Source organism: Pristis pectinata, chromosome 19 (genome assembly GCF_009764475.1).
Source record: "Pristis pectinata isolate sPriPec2 chromosome 19, sPriPec2.1.pri, whole genome shotgun sequence".
NCBI lineage: Eukaryota > Metazoa > Chordata > Chondrichthyes > Rhinopristiformes > Pristidae > Pristis > Pristis pectinata.
Genome location: NC_067423.1, coordinates 31,475,680 through 31,502,924, shown reverse-complemented (window position 1 = coordinate 31,502,924; position 27,245 = coordinate 31,475,680). Strand labels below are relative to the sequence as shown.

Below are 27,245 nucleotides of genomic sequence, written 5' to 3'. Positions count from 1 at the left end.
ACAAACAGGTGAGGCAAAGATGTGCATTAAACAATCAGTGTGATAACATGTTTTAAGCTTTATTTTGTTCAGTGTTGTTTGAGCAACAAATTCAGTAAATCTGTTCGAAGAAAAAAGCTCTGATTTTATTATGTGACTCAATTAAAACTACTGCTCCATCAAATTAAGTCATTGTATTTTCTAAAAGTTTTGCTGTTGTTTGTATTGTAGGCTTGTGTGGCGACTTTAATGGCAAGGCTTCTGATGACTTCATGTCTATACAGAACGTGGTGGAACAATCACATGTCCAGTTTGCTCATTCATGGGCAGTTGAGTCTAAATGCAGCCCTCCTGAAAAGGAAAATCCAACTTGTGTCAGTTCAGAAAAAGGTAATGTACTGTTCCTGCCCCAAACTTTTGCTGCAATAAGTGTGCGGTCTAATATAGAACACTTTTGCCATTGATCATTTTGCTGAACCTTGTGTTAATTTTGGCACACTAAAAATGGATGGTTTGGGTTTGGGTCTCAGGTGGAACAAGAAAAGACGTACTGTGATGGTGATTAAAAACTAAGTTAAACACGAAGGTCTGGCAGAATTTCCAGTGATAGGACATCTCTGCCAAGGTCCCCCTTTCAACAGATCTCCACAGTCCATGCAGAGGCCCTATCAACCCTGAGAATGAACAATATCCCCACTGTACTACAACCTGCTTCAGCATGCTCCCCATTCACCTAGAGACCATGCTGGTCATTTAGACATAACTTCAGGCTGGGGAGAGACAGTCCATGGATACACAGCAGAGCAGCAGAAAGTGTTGCTGCTGCACAACTCCAAAAATCTCGGTTTGATTTGGAACTCGGGTTCTGGCAATTTTGTGTAATTTCATTGGCCTAGCACTTATTGTCGGCTGCTCATGCTGGCAAATTTATTGGCAGGGATAATTTATTTTCACTATATCTGTATTAAATTAAATTTGATTATCACATCTGAATGCAAGATATTCCATGCAGAGCATAATCATTCATATCTTATCCAAATTTTATTGCAGAATACTACGCAAAGCAACACTGTTCCATGTTGAAAAACGACCAAAGTGTTTTTGCTCAGTGTCATTCCACAGTAGATTACATTCAATACTATCAGGTAAGGATGAACATTATGTAAATATGTGCAAATGGAAACCTTTCATGACCTAAGTAAAATGAAAACTTGCACAACTATATTTAACATATGCAGCAAAGATAAAAGAGACAAAAGTTAAACAGATATAAACTGTCCTATAATCACATTCCTGGCCTCTTCAATTAGCTTGCAAGCTGCCACCCAAGCTTTTTCATGATTTTACCATCTTTTTTGTTTATTCATTTTTGGGATATGGGCATTGCCTGCAAGATCAGCATTTATTGCCATCCCTAAATGCCCTTAAGAAAATGGTGGGTGATGAGTTCCCTTCTTGAATCTAGTGAAGGTGTTCCTACAGTGCAGTGTGGAGGGAGTTCCATAGATTTGGGAGGTGCTGTTAAGGTAGCCTGTGCAAGTAACTGCAGTGCACTTTTAGCTGGTTCACTCTGCAGCCAGTGTGCGCCAATGGTGGAACAAATAAATATCTTGGGTGGCTGATGAGGTGCCAGTCGAGCAGGGTGCATTGTTCTGGATGGCTTTGAGCTTCTTGACAGTAACTGGCACTGTATTTGTCTTGGAAAGTGAATCATATTCCATTCTGTTTCTGATTTATGCCTTGTTAATTGTGGTAAGGTCCTGGGGTGTCAGGAGGTAAGACACTCACCACAGGATACCCAACCTCTAACCTGTTCTTGCAGCCACAGTATTTATGTGGCTGGTTCAGATGAGTTTCTACTCAATTCTGACCCTCTGGATATTTGATGATTGGGCAGGATGAGGGAAGGTTGAGGAGGGAATTCAAAAATGGAAATGGCATTGAATGTCAAGGGTAGATGGTTAAACTCGCTTTTGCCAAAGATTCTCATTGCATGGCACTTCTGTGCATGAATATTACTTGCTACTTAGCAGCCCATGCTGGAATGTTGTCTAGGTCTTGCTGCATGCAGGCATGAACATTGTGCAATAACCTGCTGATATTTCCATTTTTGACCTTATGATGGAAGGTCATTGAAGAAGCAGCTGAAGATAGTTAGGCTGAGTGCGCTGTCTTGAGGAACTCCAATAGTGATATCCTGGGGTTGGGATGAGTGACTTCTAACAACCTCAACCATCTTCCTTTATGTGAGGTCATTTTGCAAATAGGATTGGATGGACAGTGGTTCTTCGAACAAACTTAGATGAGATAAGGCCTCAAAAATCACATGTTGACTGCTAAAGAGTCAACTAAGACCCTATTTTGTTTTAAAATGTTGTAATTGTTTGGCTCTTGTTGTCATGCCTAGATTCCAGCTTGCATAAATTTAGTAATGTTTAATGAAGAAAATAATTGTTGTATTTGTACTTGTTTTAAAGATGTGCAAGATTTCCATATGCAACTGTCAGAATCTTGATCACTGTATCTGTGCTGCACTGGGGGCATATGTTCATGCATGTGCTGCAAGAGATGTCATACTGAAAGGTTGGACTCGAGGAATTTGCAGTAAGTTGAGGTCTTTAGGTTTCACAGAATTTCACACCCTTTCCTTCAGAGGGAAGATTAGTTTATAATATTGAATAAAGCTTTGAGTATATTGATGCTGAGAGACCTAGACCCAGTAACATGTGCACTTGCTTTTATTGTGAAAATGTCTTCCTTTCAGAATATTAACCCAGCATCTTTTCATTACAATTAGGAGCTGGTTCTTAAATGAGTCCAGCATTGTGATCTCAAAAGCTCTTCCTGACAATTGATCCCAGCAGGAATAACCCCCAGTTAAAGAGATATTCACTGACATTTTTCTAAATTTGCTCTTCATATCCTTGAAACTGTGTACCTTTTTACCAGCTGCTCTGGTATTGATTTTTCCATTAAATACCTCCCAAGATAGTACCTTAGAGAAGCCATGGAGCTAAGTGGGCTACATTTTCAAATTTTCCCCTGCAACTGAGCACTCTGACATCATTACCTAGTTCTTCTGTTCATATCAATAATTTGCCTTGTAATGTTTCCCTGTTCTGTTGAAGATTACAGGAATTTGACGGAGTGACAATAAGGACATTAATGCAATTCCAGATTAAGATGTGTGCAACTCAGAGGGGAACCTGGAGGCACTGGTGTTTTCATATGTTTACTCCTAATAGTAGAAACCATGAGTTTGGGAAGTACAGCAAACAAAGCCATGGGAATTGCTGCAGTGCACTTCGTAGATCATACACTGTGTAGCCACATTATGCCACTGCAGAGGTGGTGAATGTGGTGGATGGTTTGCAAATAAAGAGAGCTGTTTTGTCCTAGTTAATGTCAGGCTTCTTGAGTAATGTTAAAGTGGGACTGATGCAAACAAATAGAAATTATTCTATCATGCTGAAAATTAATATTGATCAATTGGCTGCTCATAATTAAGTGCGGCAGTATCTCTGTCAAGAACAGCTTCATAATTTTGCTGGTGATTGAAAGTAAACTGAAGGAGCAGTAATTGGACAAAATTGGTCTTCATCACTCTGACTCTGATCCTCCATAGCCATGACTGTGGTTTGCTCAGATGCTTTTGGATATTAAGTAGAATAAAATCAGCTGAAATCTGGCATCTGTGGCTGGTTATGCCCATCATGTTCAAAGTGGGTCTGCCAACCTGACATTTCTTTCTGAAGATGATTGTGAGTGCTTTGTGAATGGCTTTCATTGGCTCTCATCTCTACTCTGATTTTTGTTTCCAGATACAACCTGTGAGAACAACCAAGTTTTTGACAATGAAATGACAACCTGTAACCGGAACTGCAGATCACTGGCAAAAGCTGATTTCACTTGTGATGTGAAGGATACTCCAGTTTATGGCTGTGGCTGCCCTAAGGGCAAGTACATGAATGAAAAGAGAGCCTGTGTTGATAAGGGAGACTGTTCGTGTTATCACAAGGGCACATATATTCAACCTGGAGAGAAAGTTGATGATTGGTAAGGAAACCTGTTAAAGTCTATTAAAATTTAATCATTAACCAAATGAATCAAGATCCTTAAACCTTCCTTTGTTCCATCAGCTATTGCCAAGGTGGATCAATTATTTGCAATCCAATTACTGAAACCACTGCTACTCCCACAGGTAAAATTAGTATCTTTTCAAGCTGTTATGATCTGAGGCATGCATTTAAATCTCCATGAAATAATTCTCCTTTTTTGTACTTATTAGTATGTACGAATGGAAAGGAACTTCTTCGTTGTTCCCCTTCTGGAAATCAGACTCACTGTGGAAAGAAATGCAGTAACCTGGCATTACCATGTGTAAGTGATTCCAATGTTACAAGCTTGTTAAAATTGTACATACTTGCATACCACAGAAAATATTGAACAATAACATAAAATAGTCTGTTTTAATTTAAACCAAAAATATCATTGAACATGCCATTCAAATTAGGGGGTATGGTAATATGTTGGTTACATTACTGGAATAATAACCCAGAGGCTTGGAGTAATGATCAAAGCCATCATACCATATGAGAAACAAAGGACTGCGGATGCTGGAATATAGATGAAAAACACTATGATGCTGGAGGAACTCAGCAGGCCAGGCAGCACCTGTGGAGAAAAGCAGGCGGTCAACATTTCAGGTCAGGACCGTTCTTCAGGACTGAAGATAGGAAAAGTGGAAGCCCAATATTTTGGAGGGAAAAGCAGAGCAGTGATAGGTGGACAAAAGACGGGAGGCGGGGTGGGCACAAGGTGGTGATAAGTAGATGCAGGTAAGAGATAGTGATAGGCAGGTGTGGAGGAGAAGGGGAGAGCAGATCCACCGGGGGATGGAAGAAAGGGAGAGTAGAGATCCAGGAAATGGAAGAGCTATGGGTGTGAGCTCTCTCGACCATAGTAGGGGGGAAGCCACTGTTTGTAAAGAAGTTGGAAATCTCAGATGACCTGGAGTGGAAAGCCTCATCATGGGAGCAGATGCGGCGGAGGTGGAGAAATTGAGAAAAAGGGATAGTGTCCTTGCAAGAGACAGGGTGGGAGGAGCTGTAATCGAAGTAGCTGTGGGCGTCAGTGGGTTTGTAGAAGATGTCGGTGGATAAGGAATCTCCTGATATGGAGATGGAAAGCTTGAGGAAGGAAAGAGAGGTGTCAGAGATAGTCCAAGTGAACTGGAGCAGGGTGAAAATTTATGGTGAAATTTATGAAACTGTCGAGTTCCACATGGATGCAAGAGGTGTCACCAATGCAGTCATCAATATAGTGGAGAAAGAGTTGAGGAATGGGGCCGGAGTTGGCTTGGAACAGAGACTGTTCAACGTAGCCAACGGAGAGGCAGACATAGCTGGGGCCCATGCGAGTGCTCATGGCTGCGCCCTTGATCTGTGGATACTGAGGGGAATCGAAAGTGAAGTGATCACTATTCTTACCTGCATCGACCTATCACCACCTTGCGCCCACCCCGCCTTCCCTCTTCTGTCCACCTATCACTGCTCTGCTTTTCCCTTCTATATATTGGGCTTCCCCTTTTCCTATCTTCAGTCCTGAAGAAGGGTCCTGACCCGAAATGTTGACTGCCTGCTTTTCTCCATGAATGCTGCCTGGCCTGCTGAGTTCATCCATCATACCATTTGCCTTCTTAACTGCTTGTGGTATATGAATGTTTGCATTCACTGACTGATGTGTAAGAATACCCAAGTCTTGTTGAACTTCAATAGTTCCTAATCTAACACCATGTAAATAATACACTGAGTTTCTTCTTTTCCGACTGAAGTGGATAACCTCACATAATATTACCCCTGTCGTGTTTCTTTTTCCTGCTTGCTTAAGTCACCTTAATGCTTTCATATATTTCCTCACAATTCACAATCCAACATAGTCTAATGTCACTGGCAACCTTCGAAATATTTCATTTTATTCCCTCATTCAAATCGTTCATATATATATATATATATATATATATATATATATATATATATATACACATACACACACACACACACATATATATATATCATGAATAGCTGAGGCCAGATACTGAAACCTGTGGTATGCCTCAAGTTATCACCTGCCACCCCAAAAAAATGCCCATTTATTCCAATTCTCTGTTTCCTGCTGTCAGTCAATTTTCAATCCCCATCAATAACCAAACTTAACACTTTAATTTTGAACACTAATCTTTTTTGCGGGACTTTTTCAAAATCTTTCTGAAAATCCAACTACTTTACGTCCATGCTTCTTCCTTATCTATTCTGTCAATCACACCTTCCAAAATACTCCAGTAAACCACAATTACAGAAATTCATGTTGACAGTATCTAATCCTGTTCATGTTTTCCATGTTTCCTGTTACCTCACCCTTTTTAATAGCCTCAGAATTTTCCCTTCTATTGACCGTCAGCTAACTGGTCTGCAGTTTGTTTTATTTTCTCTCTCCCCTATTTAAATAGTGGGATTACATTTGCCATCCTCCAATCTGCAGGAACTATTCTATAGTTTATAGAATTCTGGAAAATGTAACCAATGTGGCCATTATTTCTATGGCTTTCTCCTTTAGTTTTCAACAATGCACATTATTAGGGGACTTATTGGCTTTCCTGCCAACTGTATTTTCTTACTAATACTAATTTTCTTTTGTTCTTCTGCTTAATTAGGTTCTTGTTTCCTTAATATTTCTAAGTTCCCTGTGTTCCCTTCTGTGAAGGCAAAAACAAACTATTTGCTTAATTGCTCTGCTATTTCCTGCTCTCCTATCCCCGTAGTGTTTTCTTTCATTTCTGAGTTTAAGGGAGCTACGCTCACTTCATTCATCTTTTTTTTCTTTCTTTGTATTTATTTATCTATCTTCTTGTTTATTTATTTATGTTGGGGTGGGGTTTACATCATTACATTAATATTTTGAAGAAATCATTTAATTTTTCTTTTACAACAGCCAGACAAATGTGTACCTGAATGTATTTGTCCTGAAGGTGAAGCTGAAGATAACAGAGGAAACTGTGTTTTGACTGAAGACTGCCCTTGTTTGTATGGAGGAAATAGTTATGCCAAAGGAAAAGTTATCCATATTGATTGCAACAAATGGTGGGGCCCAACGAATGCTAACATTGATAATTTTCATATTTTACAAAGTGCCTGATACGATGGAATAAGTTTCACCATTCTTTATATTGCAGCACATGCCAGGGTGGATTATGGAGCTGTACTAAAAAGTCTTGTCCAAAGACCTGTCAAGTTTATGGTGAAGGTCATTACGTAACTTTTGATGATAAGCGATTCACATTTGAGGGTAATTGTGAATACGTATTTGTTCAGGTAAATTGCAATTACCAAACATTTAATTTACTCTTAAGAGGAAATGATTCATAGATTTGCATTTAATCTGGTTAAGGATAAATAATAGTTTAAACAGATATTACAATACTCTTTACCAATACCTAAATAACAGCATGGTTCATTGAAGTTACCTTTCAACCTGACTGTATAATTAATCATGTTAATGGTTTAAGAGTGAAATTGTTTTGTGTATTTTTCTCATTATACTGATATGCATATTTGTATTAATTATTGAACTGTTCGCAAGAATACAAACTATACTCCATGTATTTATTTAAAATTATCATTTACTTAGGACCATTGCAATGGAAAACATGGAACTTTTCAAGTACTCATAGAAAGTGTTCCTTGCTGTGAAAATGGAGTGACATGTGCAAGAAATATTAAGATTATTTCTCAGGTATATCTACCTATTTACAATTATTACCTTGCTATGTAGCTACCTTCAAAGAAATTTTCAGAATGCAAATATTTGTTATGACCATCGATGTTCAAAGTCACTATTAAGCATGAATTTGCCAAATTTTTGTGACCTTTTAGGGAGAAGAACTAATTTTGGAAGATGGGAAAGTAAAAGAGTCTAGTGAAAATTCCACTTTAAGTTGCCCAGGTTATGATTCCTATTCACTTCACACTGTTGGGCTTTATTTAAGCCTTACATTTTCCAATGGAATCAATGTAATTTGGGACAAGCACACAAGACTTTCAGTCACTCTAGATGAAAGCTGGAAGGTAAGTGGGGTTTTAAATGTAAATATATTCTCTTTTGTATAGGATTTATGATTCTTTCTTCTGAATCCAGACAAATGAAGGTTGCAATGTCACAGAAGAGTATAATATGAAGATGTACCAGGCAAGTTGTCAGCAAAGTGATCCATTGGGAGAAAGATATGACAAGACTATGTAAAAGACCAAAATAAAAGCATTGTTCTTTGAACCAAAGCACATGATAATGATATTGATGGAGAACAAAGCTATCATATTGATGGAATATCATCAAATATGCATCAATATTGGATCAAATTGGATAGGGGAAGGTGGAGGTATGATCAATCAAGTAATATAACTTCAGGAGTCTCACCCCAACCAACAAAAAAAGAAAATCTCAATTTTTTTTCATCATCCCTCAATGCCCTTTGAATTTCCCTCAGATCATTTAAATTTCCAGGGCCATCAATGGGAAAATAAAATATCTGGAAAAAATTCAGATGAGTTAGCCATGGATCAATGTTTGTGATCAGTAAATTCCCACAGCTTGTCCTCTCATGAAAAGTTAATGTAATGTTGAACCATTTAGAAAGAGTCCAGGGAGGTGGCCTACAATTGTATTTTCACGTTAGTCGGCTCTGAAGGAGCGTAAGGTATATAAGGTTCAACAAAATTTTCGATTATACACTTGGTCTGTTTCAAACCCACTGCTCAGAAGAGTTGAATTCTTGGATAGGACACAGTGCTGCGCATGTTTAAGGATGCATAGCCCCCTCGGAATTCTAAACATTCAAGTGCAGAAATTTCTACTCACTTCAGTTGAACCCTTTTCCTGATACTGTGGACCATTCGCCTAAGTTTTCAGCCAGAGCATTTACCCTGTCAAGCTTTCCAAGAGTTTTATGTGTTTCAATGAGATCACTTCTCATTCTTCTGAATTTAAGAGACTATGAACACATTCTACTCCATCTATCTTTCAAGGAATAAGTCCAGAGAACACTCATTACCCTTCCTCTATGGCAAGAACATCTTTCCTTCAGGAAGTTGATCAAAACTATAACCTCTTCTCTTATGTGCTTTCACTAAAATCCTGGATGACGACTGCAAGAATTGTTTGTTGTTTTGCTCCAAGTGACTCATGTGGTCCTGCCTGTTGGATGAGGGGTGGTCATAACTTTTGTGATGAGAATTAACTAGAGAGCTAAAACACTGAAGAACCAGAAGAAATTATCAAAATTCTTTGACTCCCTCACAAGTAAATGAACTGACCTGTTTTCAGATTGTTGCTGATGAAAGAAAATATTTACAGGATACTAATGGGTAGTAGGACAGTATATTACCTGTTGTACCATTCAGTTTAATCCAGCAAACATCTAGATCAAAGCAGCATTTTTCCCCAACTTACTTTCCCACCAAGATCTTGCCAGATGCTGGAGTGGAGTGGAGTGGAGTGGAGTTGCTGAGGCATTAGTGACTGTACAAATATGATGCTAAACAATGTGGTCAGCTGTTCTGTATTCCATTTCACTCCTGTACCATTAACCACATGTTGTTTCTAAGAATGGTTCTAGTTAATGAGAACTTAGAATAATAGAAACGTAGTGCACAGAAACGGGTCTTTTTTACCCTCTGTGCTGACCATGATGCCTATCTATGATAATCCCATTTGCATGCATTCCTCTATGCTATTCCTATCCAAGTACATGTCCAAATCTTGTCATTGTATCTGCCTCCACCACCTCCTCTGGCACATCGTTCCAGATATTCAATACCCCCCTTGTGAAAAACTTGCTCTTCAGATCTCCTTTAAAATTCTTCTTTTCTTAAACCTGTGCCCTCTAGTTCTAGACTCCCCTGCCCTATATTCTATCTTGTCTGTGCCCCTGATAACTTTATAAACCTCTATAAGATCACCTCTCAGCCTCCCACATTCTAGTGAGAATGAACCCATTCTATCCAACCTTTCTAAAAACTACAGCCTTTACAGCCAGGCAACATCTTAGTGAATCTTGTCTGCACTCTCTCTACTACTATCACATCCTTTCTGTAGTGTGGTGACCAGAACTGTACACAGTATTTTAAGGCGGTCTAACCAATGTTTTGCAGAACTGTCACATGACCTCCCAACTCATATTCTCAATGCTCCCAACTGTTATACTCAATTGATCTTTTTGCCTGTCCAGTAATGTCAAGTTTTGGCATGTCAGCTGAGGTGAACTGACTTATTTGGTATGGACCAATGCAGATATAAAAATAAAATGATAAAATGTTTTAACAGATAAATGGTGTATATTTGTAGGCTGAAAGCACATACTTCTGAATGGTGAAATATGTTAGCTTCTTTAGTTTATTTGAACATTGATTTTGAAATGCCTGATTAACATCTTTAATAACATTTTGATTATTTTGTAACTTGTTCAATAGAACAAAGTGTGTGGTCTCTGTGGAAACTTCAATGATGACAGCGAAGATGAACTAAAAACAAAATCTAACTCAATGGCAAGCAATTCCGTTGAGTTTGGAAACAGTTGGAAGTCTACAGATTCCTGCTCCAGTTCAGTGAATCAAACTTTCCCTTGTGAGGAAAACCCATTTTGTTCTCCATGGGCAGAAAAAAAATGTTCCATCATTAATAGTCAGGAGGGAGTGTTTCGACAATGTCACAATAAGGTAAGACACTATTCTAAATCTACTCTTCACACTTCCACAATTTGTTCCTGCAGCTTATAGCTGTAGGAACAAATTTAATTGTGGCAAACTAATGTCACTTCGTTGCTGAAAGAGTTAAATTCTGCAGATTTACCATTTTCTCGGTGGTGCACACTCATATAATTTGACATCACAGGAGAGAAAGTGGTATCTGGAACACACTGTCAGAAGATATGGTGGAATAAGACACAATAACTATGTTTAAGAGGCTTCTAGACAGGCATTTGAATAGGCATGGCACATAAGGATATGGACCTTGGGCAAATGGGATTAATGTGGATGGGCAAAATGGTTGACATGGACCTGGTGGACCGAAGTGCCTGTTTCTGTGCAGTACAGCTCTATGACTCTAAGATGATGGAAGTAGTCATCCAACCATACCAGGTTCCGCTTCCACAACCTGCTCGTTGACACACAGATTAGATTCTACATGATTTGCTTGCAATATTTTAAGTCTTTACAACCTAGCAATCTCTAACTGGAAAAGGACTGAATTTTAGAGGAGAGGGAAGGATGACAGCTCTCAACATTAAGGTAGCTTTCTTCTGAGTTTACTACTGGGGAATGGTGGGCCTGGAATAGTCAAATGGAAAATCTTCAGAAATCTGAATCTGTGCTGAATGGAAAATAAGGTGGTCTTGTTGAATGACGACCAATCATGGCCACCCTGAGAGCTCTCTGTAAGAATTCCTCATAGCAGTGTTCTGCACAAATCATTTCCTGTGCATCTGTGAACAAAAATTGTGTTAATGTTGTTCTTCACATTTAGAACAGATATTCTGCTTGTTTCTGAAGTTCTGAATTATTCTGAAGGATAATAAACCCTTTTTTAAAAGTATTGATTTGATTTCTGACCCTCTGGCACTTTAACAGGTTGACCCTGACCCATACTATGATGCTTGTCTCAAGGAAGCTTGTGCCTGTGATAAGGAGGGAAAGTATCTGGGTTTCTGTACTGCTGTAGCAGTATATGCAGAGGCTTGTAATAAAGCTGGTGTTTGTATTCGCTGGAGAACACCTGAACGATGTCGTAAGTCTAAATTATTAGTTTCACAGAAATTTTAATTGAAACTACAATAAGACTCCAATAATCCTTCATCCATTCAGAAATCACTCTGGTTTGGCATCTGGCTCGCCAGGTAATGTTTGTTCTGTTCCCCATCTGTTCACCGGACCCCAGCTTCTGTGCTCCCTTCTATTCACCGTGTCCCATTTCCCGTGCTCCCCATCCACACACTGTGGCCCTGGTTCCCACACTGCCTCCCACTCACCAAGTCACGTTTCCACACACCCCATCCAGACGCTGGTACCCAGTTCCCGTGCTCCCTGTCCACTCAACAGGGCCCCAGTTCATGTGCTTTCTTTGAACTCTCCTGGTTCTGATAGCCACACTCCCTTGAAACTTACTTAGTTCAATTTCCCATGCTTTCTTTAAATTTATTGAGTTCACTGAAATGTTATTGTATAACATCTTTAACAACATGAATTAATAGTATGTTGGTGTATTAATAAAATACATCCAATAGTCCAGAAAATCTGCTGATCTGTCACCACCGAAGTCCTTGGGGTGCTGGATTAACAGATTTTTACTGTACTCTGTACTTTCCTGGACATACATGAAAGCTTTCTGGGTCAACTCAAAGTTACATACTTTACTGAAGATGAGTGTTTATGGTTGAAAATAATCACAAAATTGTGATTTCTGATACTTAATTTTATAAGACTGGCTTAGTGGACTGGCACCTGCTGAGAATGCAAATGTGGAAGTCCAGAACTTGTTGACACACTTCAGTGGCAATTCTCTGAATATGCTGCAAAAATGGATTCCTTATAGAGTCCAGCAGCAGTTCCCCAATAGTCATGTTGATAAATCTGCCTCCTGATCTTGTTCCATTTTAGACCTGGTGCAGAGACAGTGAGTCCATTCATTTGTATGGAGAGGACTGGTTGCAAAGGATATAAAGAAGGATAAGGCTGTTTTGAATTAATTGTGCTTGCTTAAATGTTTCTAATTGTTCTTGACTGCTTTCATTTTTAAAGTTTTAAATTGTCAGATTTTATTTGTGTTGGCCCAGCCATGTGACAGCATTATAAATCTCAGGGAGCCACCATTTTGGAGCAACAAGGCTTCAGACAGTAATATTAACATTCAAAAAAAAATTACAAGATAGATTAGTAGCCAGTGTAAATGTCCCACTGCTGGTGGCAAATTTCTGGAACATTCTTAGTTTTTTAAATCCCTCTTTAAAGCACCATCTCTTCTCATCTCTATGCTTGCATCTGCCTGAAATGCTGAATGGGTTGTATCAGACACTTTGATTGTGGCCTCCAGTTTTAACTTATGTTAGCTGCTACGGAGACCTTTTAAGTCTGCTCTGATCACTTGCACCATGAGATAAATCATATAGCAAGGTCTTGGAGAAGTTGTAATTATTTCCAGTCTACTTCAATGCTGTTTGGATTATGACATAAATCAACCCTTTTTAATGACTTGGGTGCTGAATCAATTACGGACGATGATGTACTAACTCCTTTCATTTTACATTGCAGCTGTATACTGTGACTACTATAATAGCGACAATGAATGCAGTTGGCACTACCAGCCATGTGGAACATTAACAGCTAAAACATGTTCAGATCACTCAGTTCGAAAAAAGCTCTCTGCAGTTTTTGAAGGTGGATTTATTTCATAATTTTATCATAGTTTGGTTATACTGGGGGGATTCTTCTACTTGTTTCCTTTATGTTTGTGCTAATTTTAACCGGATGAGGAGACTTTTTTTTCTGATACTGCTAATACTTCAGTGCTAAGTCATACACAACATGATTTGAGTTGTGACTTGCTATGCAATGGCACTAGCTCAGATCAGCATTGAGAGGGCATGGGGAAGAGCATTGATTTCATTCTCTGATTTATGCCAGCTCTATCTTTGTCTGGGAATGTTGGGAAGGTGAAATTTATTGCCAATTCCCACTTTTCCTGATGAATATTTAGAATTAATCAGGTAAGGAAGCAGACTGACATGTAGGCCAGATTGGTGTAAGGAAGGCAGGAGTCTGTTTTTCCTGAAGCAGTTCAGCTTTATTAAAATAAAATCCATGAAAGAATTAATGTTAATCACCCAGAAGTAGGAGTAAACCAGAAAATCTGCTCAGCTGATCACTAATCCCTGAACAAATGGGCTCTGTCACTGGACATCTTTTGGACACCTCAATTCTTTGACTGGGATATCTGCTCTTTGAGCCTCTACCCAGATAATGTGGCATATCCAGCAAGTCAATTAAAGTCAGTTATGAAAAACAACAGGGGACAAAAGGGTAAAGTGCAAATAGAACATAAAGTAGTTTAATTTTCTGGTGTATTCTTGTTTTAATTTTTAAAATTTCTTTGTAAGGTACTTTTTAAAATAAGTAGTATTTTCAAATTGTTTTTTGCCATCTGGGTATTGGTGATGTAGTCAGTATTATTACCATCTCTAATTGCTCTTGAGAAGGTGATGGTGAGCTGTCTGCTTGAACCACTGCAGTCCTGCTGGTGAAGGTACTCCCACAGTGTTGATGGGTAATGAGTTCCAAGACTTAGACCCAGCGATGATAATGGACCAACAATATAAGTTAGGATGGTGTGTAACTTGGAGGAAACCTGCTGATGGTGGTCTTCCCATGCGCCTGCTTCCCTTATCCTGCTTGATTGTAAATCAGGCAATTTTGGGAGGTGCTGTCAGAATAACCGAGACAAGGACCTAGCATGCATTTTGTAGATGGTACAAACTGCAGCCGCTCTGTCAGTGGTGATGGGAATGCATGTGTCAGATTGCCAGTTAAGCAGGTTCTTTGTCCTGGATATTGTCAAAATTCTTGAGAGTTGTTGGAGCTGGTGAAAAAGCCTTGGGATGTCAGAATGTGAGTCATTTGCCACAGTATACCAAGCTTCTGTCCTGCTCTTGTAACCACAGTATTTGTGTGACTGCCGCAGTTAAGTTTCACCTTTCACCCCCAGAATGTTGATGATGTAGGGGTCCAGCCAGTAAATTAAGTACTGTGATATATAATTAAATAAAACCATGAATTCATTTATTGATAACATGATAATAAATGTTTAATACCCCCTACCAATGTTACGTTTTTTCTATTGATTAGGTTGCTACCCAAAATGCCCAGAGACAGCTCCTTATCTGGATGAAAATATCATGAAATGTGTCAACCTATCTCAGTGCACCTGTTATCACAATGGTCAAATATATAATGCAATGGAAACAATAAATGATTGTCAAGACTGGTAAAGTACTTTCACAGTTACTCATCTGTAATAAAATTAATTATATTTGCCGCAAAGTCCAAAACAAGGGATCAAATGTATAAAATTGTAATTAAGAAGAAATTAAGGCAAACTTTTATTCCAGGGAACAGTTAGAATGAGAAACATGCCATCCCAGGGTGTATTTGATGTATTTCAAGCGTTGCTCAGTGAATACATGTGGATTAAAAGAATGTGATGATATTTTAATGGGTTAGATTAAGGCAACAGAGTGAAAAGAAATTCCTGTGGCCCAAAAACATGCCTGAATACCCTGCTTCTGTGCAGCAAATACTATGTAACATAGTATTAAAGCTGAACATTGATCTTTTATTATTACACTATTTCAAAATTAGAAAGCCATTTTCTCTAAACTGAAGTTCATTAAGAAGACTGGAAGTAATGTGGTGATCTCACATTGTCACTCTTAAATTAGGGACCGGTAATGAAATTGCAAGTTGAATTTTAAGATCTTTCATAATAATTGGGGTTTCATGGGAACTGAAAGGTGGTGGGTCGGAGGGCTTTGCTCATGATTTTCTCTGCATTGATGTAGGGCTATGTATTAATTTTGAATGTAAATGGCTTACCAAGTTCAAACTTCTGCCACTGGCATGGGACCCAGGGACATTCTTTACAAATTGTCACATGTGAATTAAAAGTGACTTGTCTCCATTAATCAATATGAAGCCACAGCAACACCTGCCTACTTATGCCTTGAAAATCCTTCATTTGTACCTTTCCAACGTACAAACCTTTATCTTTCTGGCTTAGTTAAATATATTCTTTACATTCTTTTTTTCCTTTAATGTATTTATTTACTATTTCTAAAGAATACATCCACTGCACTGTTTATTTTTTTACTAAGGGATAATAATGAGTGGCGGCTGTAAGTCACATTGGTTCAGCAGTAGACAACATATTTCTTTTGTACTCATGTCTACTTGTTGTTCAACTAGCAAAAGCATTACTTCATTACTAAAGGTATCAATAAATACAAAGCTAGGTATGTCAAGTTAGTATAAAGCAACAAAGAACAAAGCTAACATAGTGTCCAACGACACAACCAAAGCAGTCAAACTGCTTTGGACAGATGTCTCCAATATGTGGGAAGTTTGTTAATTCCACTCGTGAGATGCAAATGAAAGGAAAGAACAGTCAGTTCATGAAAGACGTCAATGTGAAACGTCTGTTTTCTTGCTGTGATCTTGTGCAGCTCTCTCATGTCCACTGATTTCACTAAGGAACTTTACTTTTGTCTTATAAAGCATGAAGGAGTAGGCAATGTTTACACATGAGAGTAAGATTAATAATACTAAAACAAGTTTTAAGATTTGGATGGATCCCAAAGATGTGTTGGTTGATATCCAATTTCTCTCCAGTGTAAGTTGCCCCTGGTATGTAGGTGAGTAGTAGAATCTGGGAGGAGTTGGTGAGAATGACGGGAGAATAAAAGATGGGATGAATGTAGGACTAATGTAAATGGGTAGCTGATGGTCAGTGTGGACTCGATGGGCTGAAGGGCCTGTTTCCCTACTATATGTCTCTGTAAGATGAAAATTGATGCAAAATATATTGGAAATTGCATTTAATTTATGTCAGTTGTCATGCTATTATTCTTGGGGAATCTTGGAAAGACTGACCCAGACTTTGTTTCACGATTCTATGGAATAAGGAAACAAAAAAGAGATTTCCATGCCCAATTAACTTAATATGCCATGTTAAATTAATATGCATATTATAAAAGTTGCAGTGATATATAACGTAAGGTATAATATAATGTATATAATGTTACAGGTTCTTGATTGGTAAGGGGTTAAGGGTTATGGGGAGAAGGTGGAAGAATGCGGTTGAAAAAAATCAGCCATGATTGAATGGTGGCCAATGGCTCCTATATCTTATGGTCTTATGGTAATGTTTGCATTCATTCCACAGTGTAAATAGAATTGTTTGCTTACATTTTGAGCCTGTCAGTTATTGGATTGCTGTTTCTCCCAAATTTAATTTTTGAAAATCCCTGTAACAACCATGCTTATATGTACAGGACAAAATTTGACTGAAATTCATATGTTTATTTATCATCAACCACTATCTTAAAAAAGGAATGCTCAAAATGAGTGGTTGTGAGATAACTAATGTCATTGGCTGATTCTTTCCCTTTGTTTTGAATGTGTAATAGTTAAAATGTTCCACTTCAGCACATGAACAGAATTTTAATCTTATCCTCTCATTTTAACCTTAATATCTTATTCGAAGTAGTTTGTTTATCATTATATTGATACTAAAAAATTTAGTTAAAACATAGAAAAGGTCTGTGAAACTATCCTTTAGTGATAGCATAGCAACAGCTTCTTTCACCGCCATGCCTGATATCTTGTCACTGTTGAAATTAATAAAAGAAAGTTTTAAAATGGGCAAAATATTGCCAAGCAGTTTTCATCCCTCAGGAGATGTTATAGTAACAATTGCATCCTAAAAAATTTGACATGAGCTCAACCCGATTTACTATTTTAAAGTGGTTTGTGCAACTAATAGGTAAACTAAGTGGTTTAAAATAAGGTAATTTGGCCTCCTGAGAATATTGGAAATATTTCTTCCTCATGATTGGTGAAAATAATGTAAGTCCTGGATGTTAAAATAGGAAAAGAACTCAGGGAAATTTAATATATCACCAAATAAATCTCACCACCCTCATCCATCAGTCTATGCACACACACAATAGCCAAATTGCAGTATGAAAGTATCCTCAAATGCTGTGGGTTTTGCACTGGCCACAATAGAAATGAAAATGTTGCAAAACAAAATTCAATCTACATATATCCTGTCTGTTAGAAAAATGTCCTCTTTAAAGGATTTTACTTCTTTTAGTGTCATCTGAAAAGTAATTTTATTGATAAGAAAATGTAAATGACTCCTAGATATAGTTGGGTAGGTGTGCAAAAATGCTTATATTTTCCTCACCAGTGAGTGAAGCAGGGTTGGTAATAGAACTTTGCTCCACTCCTCTGTTGTACAAATATACCAACCTGTAGTACCTCCTTGGTGTAAATATAACTGTAGATCATATGGAAGCTCTGTAGAGAATGAAGAATTTTTACATTGATTTCCTAAAAAAAACTATTATCTAAAAACCATCTCACTATTTCATGTTTTACAGTGTATGCCATTATGGAAAGATCGAATGTGGTGAGTAAACATTCCTTTTCAACAATGCACTTAGTAGAATAAATCATGATAGAAACTAAGAATTGGCAACTACTTAGGGTGATATTCCATCCGACCCATTGTTATATGAATTATTGCAGCACTTGTGATAACTCAAGTAATGTATAGATCAGCTACATCATATATAATTGTTTTTAATACTAAGCAAAAAACTGCAGATGCTGAAAATCAGAAATTTCAAAAAAACAGCAAATGCTGGAAAGAAAGGTCAGGCAGCGTCTGTGGAGAAAGTAACAAAGCTAACATTTCAGTTGGATGACCTTCATCAGGACTAGATAAAAGGTCATCAAACTGAAAGTTATCACTGTTTTCTTCTCTACAGTTGTCACCTAACCTGCTGAATATATAAGCATTTTCTGTTTTTAATGTATCTTAGGTAAATAATAACTTGTTTTTTTTCACACAAGATTAAACCTCCCCTCAATTTTCAATCTATGGTAATTGTTTCTAAAACGTTTCTACCACCAGTGACAACAGTTCCTTTGCCTTGTGTAATATAGTGGTTTCTAATCATGCTGAATCTGTTCTTACATTATGCGCTGAAGGATACATTCTAGTCGCCACAAATATTGACCTCTGATTATTCCATTTGTCAAACAGAAATCCTCTTCATGACGTCCAAATTATACTTCTTGAAAACTGCAGAAATCTGTTTAGATTAGAAATGTTTGAAGCCCATTTATTTTTATGAATCTCCCATTTGCACAGAACTTTATTTTTTAGCATGCCCTAGCCAGCATATTGATGTGAAGTAACTTTCCTTCAGCTTTTGAAAGTATAATCATAACTGCAAAATTCTTTCAGCTGTAAGAACCACTTACATTTATGCACAGTCTTGACAGTCATGTTTCAGTGAGGAATTGCATCACCAGGTGCACTGGTTAGTGAATTGAAACCAGCATGCCCCAACTTTCTACTCATTTGAACCAGTGTCTGAGTTTTGGACCATGGTCTTCTGATTTTACATTAACCTAATCAACCTGGCAAGGAACAAACAGAATTCAATTAAATGATAAGTTCATATTCTGAAAACATTTCCCTATTGTTCAAAGTAAATATGACGTCAACCTTCATCTTGTCAATTCCCTGACAGCCAGATTAGACAGGACAGAATAAAACACTGGAATACAATAGGGAAGGTTGCACACTAGTTACTTGAGTTGGACTTCCATCTTGCCTGCAGAATATCTCATTGTAGAATAGTAGTCCTTAAAACAAGTAAATGGAAGGAAGACATCTCAAATTTTATTATGGGTCCAAACTTAATGGAAACATTATTTATGGGAAATGGCTGGAACACATCAAAATCACTGATTTACATAAGAGTGAGCATTTCTCCCAAACACACAATCAAGATTGGCCAGGGGTGTGATTCTGTCCCTATCACAAAATGACAATGACAGAATCTCATTGTTGTTTTTCAAAACAATAGCAACAACAACAGAGATCATGAGTCACTTTAGCTACTTCACTATTCCATTTATGTCAATTTTCAAAGATGAGGATTAATTCTAATGCTGAAGCCAAAGTGTTGCTAACGCTCAGAAACAAGAATTGATTATGTTCAAAGAGAATCGAATATGTAGTGAAATAAAATGTATTTTCTTCCTCTGGTCGTAATTAAAGGGCTACGCTAAATTACATAGTTATGAATCAATTGCTGGATTGGCACAGAATATGGACCATGTGTTCAGACATTTTCTGTGCCTCTTTTGTGATTGATATTTTCTGTGATTAAAAATGGAAGGGTGAGCTGATATAAAGCAGATGCATTTAATTGCAGAGAAACATGGTGTTAGAAACACAGAAACATAGAAAAATAAGAACAGGAGTTGTCCATTTGGCTCTTCACGTCTACTCCACCATGCGGTACCATAATAGCTAATGTTCTATCTCAATACCATATATTCCCCCTCTCTCTCCCTGCTTTCTGTGGCTCAAAATCTATCTATGTCTTTCTTAAATATATATAGCCTCCATGGTGCTTTGTGGTGAAGAATTCCATGGCTCTGAGTGAAGAAATTTTTCCTCATCTCAGATTTCTTACCCTGTAATCTGTGATGGTGATCCCTGGTTCTAGATCAGGAGAAGAAACAATAGAAAGTGATCAACATACATTTTTTTGCTGTCCACTTCAAGCAAAGGATCTAATATTCTCCATTGCTAATTTTGATATTTTCCCTGCATTTGAAGGGAAAAATATATCGAAAAGACTTTGGTATTATCACATCAATTAATATTTATCTGTCTTTCAATATATTTCAATGAATTATTATCTATCTTTATCTTTAGAATTTACCACGACACCAACTACAACCACCACAACACGTGAGTTATACATATCTGAGTGTTCTAATGATGCAGGACTAATTAAATAGGCCAATGCGCACCAGTAACATACCCAGTGTTATGCAGTGGGAAACCTGTACCCACCAGTACTGCACCCCAGTGTTATACAGAGAGAGATCTGTGGCTGCCAGTACTGCAGCATAACATCATTGTATGAAGATTCATGCTTACACATACCGTACAAGAGTGTTAAAACATAGAACAGTACAGCACAAGAACAGGCCCTTCGACCCATGATGTTGTGCCGAACTAATTAAACTAGTAATTAAATGCCTAACTAAATTAACCCTGTCTGCCTACACAATGCCCATATCCCTCCATTCTCTGCACATTCATGTGGCCTCTTAAACACCTCTATTGTATTTACCTCCACTACCACCCCTGGCAGTGCATACCAGGCACCCACCACTCTCTGTGTAAAAAAACTTGCCCCACACATCTCCTTTGAACTTAACCCTTCTCACCTTAAATGGATGCCCTTTAGTGTTAGACATTTCAACCCTGGGAAAAAGATACCGGCTATCTATCTGTGCCTCTCATAAACGTATATACTTCCATCAGGTCTCCCCTAAGTCACCGCCACTCCAGAGAAAACAACCTAAGTTTGTCCACCCTCTCCTTATAGCACATGCCCTCTAATGCAGGCAGCATCCTGGTAACCCTCTTCTGCACCCTCGCCATAGCTTCCACATCCTCCCTATAATAGGGCAACCAGAATTGAATGCAATATTCCAGATGCGGCCTAACCAGGGTTCTAAAAAGCTGCAACATAACTTCCATGTCTCTTGAACTCAATGCCTTGACTAATAAAGGCAAGCAAGCTACATGCTGCCTTTACCACCCTATCAAGCTGTGCAGCCACTTTCAGGGAGCTATGGACTTGGACCCCAATATGCCTCTGTACATCAACACTTTTAAGGGTCCTGCCATTAACTGTATACTGTCCCTTTACATTTGATCTCCCAAAGTGCAACACCTCACACTTGGCCAGATTAAACTTCATCTGCCATTTCTCTGCCCATATCTGCAACTGATCTATATCCCGATGTATCCTTTGGCAAACTTCTACAATATTCACAATGTCACCAATCTTTGCATCATCTGCGAACTTACAAACCCACACATTCACTTATATCACAAACAGCAGAGGTTCCAGTATGGATCCCTGTGAAACACCACAAGTCATGGACCTCCAGCCAGAATAAGTCCCATCAACCACTACCCTCTGTCTTCTATGGGTAAGCCAATTCTAAATCCAAACGGCCAAGTCACCATGGATCCCATGCATCTTAATCTTCTGGATGAGCCTTCCTAAAATCCATGTAGACAACATCCTCAGCTCAACCTTCATTGATCACCTTCATCACCTCCTCAAAAAACTCAATCAAGTTCATAGTACATGACATGCCCTGCACAAAGCCATGCAGACTGTCCCTAATTAGGCCATGGTTTTCCAAATGCTTATAAATCCTATCCCTAAGAATCTTCTCCAGTAGCTTCCCTACCACTGACATGAGACTCACCAGTCTATAGTTTCCAGAATTATCCCTATTTTCCTTCTTGAATAATGGAGCAACATTAGCTACTCGCCAGTCCTCTGGGACCTTGACTATGGCTAGAAAGGACATAAAGATCTTGGTCAAGACCTCAGCAACCTCATCTCTTGCCTCTCTCGATAACCTTGGGTATATTGGTATTGGTATTGGTTTATTGTTGTCACTTGAACCAAGGTACAGTGAAAAACCTGTCTTGCATACCGTTTGTACAGATCAATTCATTACACAGTGCATTGAGATAGTACAGGGTAAAAACAATAACAGAATACAGAGTAAAGTGTCACAGCTACATGGAAGTGCATTGCAGGTAGACAATAAGGTGCAAGGTCATAACAAGGTAGATTGTGAGGTTAGAGTCCATCTCATCGTATAAGGGAAATGTTCAATAGTCTTATCACTGTGCGATAGAGGCTGTCCTTGAGCCTGGCGGTATGTGCCCTCAGATTCCTGTATCTTCTGCCAGATGGGAGAGGAGAGAAGAGAGAATGACCCGGGAGGGTGGGGTCTTTGATATGGTGGCTGTTTCACCAAGGCAGCGAGAGGTACAGACAGAGTCCATGGAGGGGAGGCTGGTTTCTGTGATGTGTTGGACTGTGTCCACAACTCTCTGCAGTTTCTTGCAGTCCCGGGCAGAGCAGCTGTCATACCAAGCCGTGATGCATCCAGATAGGATGCTTTCTATAGTGCATTGATAAAAGTTGGTGACTGTCAAAGGGGACATGCCAAATTTCTTTAGCCTCCTGAGGAAGTAGAGGCGCTGGTGAGCTTTCTTGGCCGTGGCGTCTACATGTTTGGACCAGGACAGGCTATTGGTGATGTTCACTCCAAGGAACTTGAAGCTCTCAACCCTCTCGACCTCAGCACCATTGATGTAGACAGATGCATGTACACCACCCCCTTTCCTGAAGTCAATCACCAGCTCTTTTGTTTTGCTGACATTGAGGGAAAGGTTGTTGTCATGACACCATGTCACTAAGCTCTCTATCTCCTTCCTGTCCTCTGAATCATCATTATTTGAGATACGGCCTACCATGGTGGTATCATCTGCAAACTTGTAGATGGAGTTAGAGCAGAATCTGGCCACGCAGTCATGAGTATATAGGGAGTAGAGTAGAGGGCTGAAGACACAGCCTTGTGGGGCACCATCAGCCCCTGGAGACTTATCCTGAAGAATGGTTCTTCAAGAGACCCAATGCTACCTTTTCCAATATCTCAAAATGACCTAGCATATTAGCATGCTCCACACTAATCTCACTATCCTCCATGTCCTTCTCCCTGATAAATACCGATGCAAAGTACTCACTTAGGAACTCGCTGACATCCTCCACCTCCAAGCACATGTTCCCTCCTTTATCCTTCTGTGGTCCTCTCCCTAGTTATCCTCTTGCTCTTGATGTATGCATAGAATGCCTCGGGATTCTCTTTAAGCCTACTTGCCAAGGACTTTTCATGGCCCTTCCTTGCTCTTCTAATTCCGTTCTTGAGTTATTCTCTAGTTTCTTTATAATCCTCAAGGGCTCTGTTTGATTTTAGCTTCCTAAATCTTACAAACACTTTCTTTTTCTTCTTGACGAAATTCACCACCTATCTTCACTTCCCTGGCTATCCTTGTCCTTCCTTCCAACTTGAAGATACCTGTCCTGTACTCTGTCCATTTGGTCTTTAAACACTCTCCACACGTCAGATATAGACTTGCTGATAAACAGCGGTTCCCAATTAACTTTCCCTAGTTTCTGTCTAATACTCTCATAATTTGTCATGCCCCAATTTAAGACTGTCCTGCAAGGTCCATACTTATCCTTATTCATAGTGCAAGGTCCATACTTATCCTTATTCATAGTGTTATAATAGTGTCAGATCTTTAACTATCACTGCTGTATTATGCAGTGATAAACCTATGTTCACCAGTACTGCTGTAGCCTAGTTCTATACAGTGAGGGGTCTGTGGCCACTAATACAGTATACCTCTGTCTAGAGTTTGAAATGACCTGGATTTAGCACAGTAAGCAGTTTTAAAAAGCTGTGTCACTGTGCCACCCAAAGAAAATTATATTGTAAATTGGTTCGTTAGTATCACTGGAGAATTGCAGCATGGCTAAAGCTCAATGGTTTTGTTTGTAACCTATTCTGAAAATGTCATTTCCTTTCAGAAAAATAGTGGAAATCGGGAGATATATTTAATAAATTGAAGTTTAGTTCCTAACTTTTATGACAACATGTTGAACCGACAATAGAGCATTGTTCTATTCTTGAAGGGATCAGCACTATTTCGCTGTACCACGCGTTCAACATTGGCTTCATAACTTGATGAGTTAAGATACTGTAAAGTTAATAATGTTATAGTTTTGAATATTCCTGTCAATCTCTAGAAATATGTACTTATTCTTAAGAGCAAATGCCATAGTTATTATGTAATCATTTCCGAAATATATTTGATGCACAAGGTAACATGTTTACTGACTTAATTCTTTTCAGAAAGTACAAGTGTGACAAGTCCAACAACGTCTCTGACCACGACATCTTCAACATCACCAACAACATTTACAACACCAACGTCCCCCACAACAACTCCAACCACAACATATACAACACCACCAACTCCAACCACAACAACAACCACAACTCCAACCACATCCCCAACTCCAACCACGACAGCAACTCCAACCACAACATATACAACATCAACAATAACTCCAACCACAACACCAACCACAACATATACAACAACATCAACAACTCCAACCACAACAACCACAACTCCAACCACAATATATACAACATCAACAACAACTCCAACCACAACACCAACCACAACATATACAACATCAACAACAACTCCAACCACAACAACCACAACTCCAACCACAATATATACGACACCAACAACTCCAATCACAACAACGACTCCAACCACATCCCCAACTCCAACCACAACAGCAACTCCAACCACAACACCAACCACAACATCAACAACTCCAACCACAACAACAACCACAACATATACAACATCAACAACAACTCCAACCACAACACCAACCACAACATATACAACAACATCAACAACTTCAACCACAACAACAACCACAACTCCAACCACAATATATACAACACCAACAACTCCAACCACAACAACAACGACTCCAACCACATCCCCAACTCCAACCACAACAGCAACTCCAACCACAACACCAACCACAACATCAACAACTCCAACCACAACAACAACCACAACATATACAACATCAACAACAACTCCAACCACAACACCAACCACAACATATACAACAACATCAACAACTTCAACCACAACAACAACCACAACTCCAACCACAATATATACAACACCAACAACTCCAACCACAACAACAACGACTCCAACCACATCCCCAACTCCAACCACAACAGCAACTCCAACCACAACACCAACCACAACATATACAACATCAACAACAACTCCAACCACAACACCAACCACAACATATACAACATCAACAACAACTCCAACCACATCATCAACAACTCCAACCACAATATATACAACATCAACAACTCCAACCACAATATATACAACATCAACAACTCCAACCACATCCCCAACTCCAACCACAACAGCAACTCCAACCACAACACCAACCACAACATATACAACATCAACAACAACTCCAACCACAACACCAACCACAACATATACAACACCAACAACTCCAACCACATCCCCAACTCCAACCACAACACCAACCACAACATATACAACATCAACAACAACTCCAACCACAACACCAACCACAACATATACAACAACATCAACAACAACTCCAACCACATCATCAACAACTCCAACCACAATATATACAACATCAACAACTCCAACCACAACAACAACAACGACTCCAACCACATCCCCAACTCCAACCACAACAGCAACTCCAACCACAACACCAACCACAACATATACAACATCAACAACAACTCCAACCACAACACCAACCACAACATATACAACAACATCAACAACCACCCCAACCACATCATCAACAACTTCAACCACAATATATACAACGACACCAACAACGACTCCAACCTCAACAACAACTTCAACTTCTACAACACTGACCACAACATGTAAGTGTGGGCCAAAAAATGGATGGAAGTGGGGGGAGGAAGCTCAGAGATGGACAGGGCTCCTTGGCAACAGCAGGACAGGTTATATTTCTGTGGAGCCTGGTACAGTTCCAAGTGTCCCCTTTCATGACTATCAAGTGAGCATAACAACAAAAGAAATAGGAGCAGGAATAGCCAATATGTCCTCTTGAGCCTGCTCTGCCATTCATTCAAATCATGGATGATTTGATCGCTACTTTCCTGCCTGATCCCCAAAATCCTAGATTGCTGTTTTATCCAAAAACGGTCTGTGTCAACCTTGAATATATTCAATAATTTAGCCTCCATAGCTCTCAAGGATAGAAAGTTCCAAAAATTCATAATCTCTTAGAACAGAACATCTCATCTCTGTCACGAACGGATGACTCCTTTTTCAGATTCTACAATGAGGGAAACATCTACTATGCCAAGCGCCCTCACAATCAAATTTGTTTCAAAGAGATTACCTTTTATTTTTCTATACTTGAATGATATAGACTCAGTCATTTCTCATAACCCCTTCATTGCAAGAAACAATGCAGCGGACCTTATCTGAACTTGACTCAATCTGAATATATCGTTTTTTTAAAAAGGAGACCACAACTGAACATAGCAGTGTATGATTTCTCACTAAAACCTCTTAAAATTGCTGCAAAACTTCTCTTACTTGTATGCTGTACTCCCCTTGTAATGAAGGCCATCAGACCATTTCCTATTCGACACTGCATCTCCAAGCTGAAATTCTGTGGATTATTTCCCAAAAAGAATCCCAGATCCTTCTGTGTCACAAGCATTCAGTTGTCTCAAACCATTTAATATTAGCCTTGAAATTTAATTCATTACTGCCTGTTTTCCTTGTGGAAATCATGCAAACTGTGCATCAGTTTGAAA

The 27,245-nt window shown here is 38.9% G+C and overlaps 1 protein-coding gene across 1 annotated transcript in view; it reads left to right on the top strand.

The window, feature by feature from the left end:
- Window positions 1-27,245, top strand: part of LOC127580296 (mucin-2-like) — an 80,592-nt gene that overhangs the window by 29,308 nt on the left and 24,039 nt on the right. Inside the window, exons 15-31 of the mRNA XM_052033534.1 lie at window positions 211-369; window positions 1,030-1,124; window positions 2,457-2,583; window positions 3,801-4,035; window positions 4,119-4,180; window positions 4,268-4,359; window positions 6,970-7,118; window positions 7,211-7,349; window positions 7,666-7,770; window positions 7,911-8,102; window positions 10,503-10,748; window positions 11,661-11,817; window positions 13,338-13,463; window positions 14,928-15,066; window positions 18,242-18,270; window positions 20,602-20,637; window positions 24,690-26,336. Coding sequence (XP_051889494.1) covers window positions 211-369; window positions 1,030-1,124; window positions 2,457-2,583; window positions 3,801-4,035; window positions 4,119-4,180; window positions 4,268-4,359; window positions 6,970-7,118; window positions 7,211-7,349; window positions 7,666-7,770; window positions 7,911-8,102; window positions 10,503-10,748; window positions 11,661-11,817; window positions 13,338-13,463; window positions 14,928-15,066; window positions 18,242-18,270; window positions 20,602-20,637; window positions 24,690-26,336 — 3,735 coding nt within the window. The remainder of the gene's footprint in view (window positions 1-210; window positions 370-1,029; window positions 1,125-2,456; window positions 2,584-3,800; window positions 4,036-4,118; window positions 4,181-4,267; window positions 4,360-6,969; window positions 7,119-7,210; window positions 7,350-7,665; window positions 7,771-7,910; window positions 8,103-10,502; window positions 10,749-11,660; window positions 11,818-13,337; window positions 13,464-14,927; window positions 15,067-18,241; window positions 18,271-20,601; window positions 20,638-24,689; window positions 26,337-27,245) is intronic.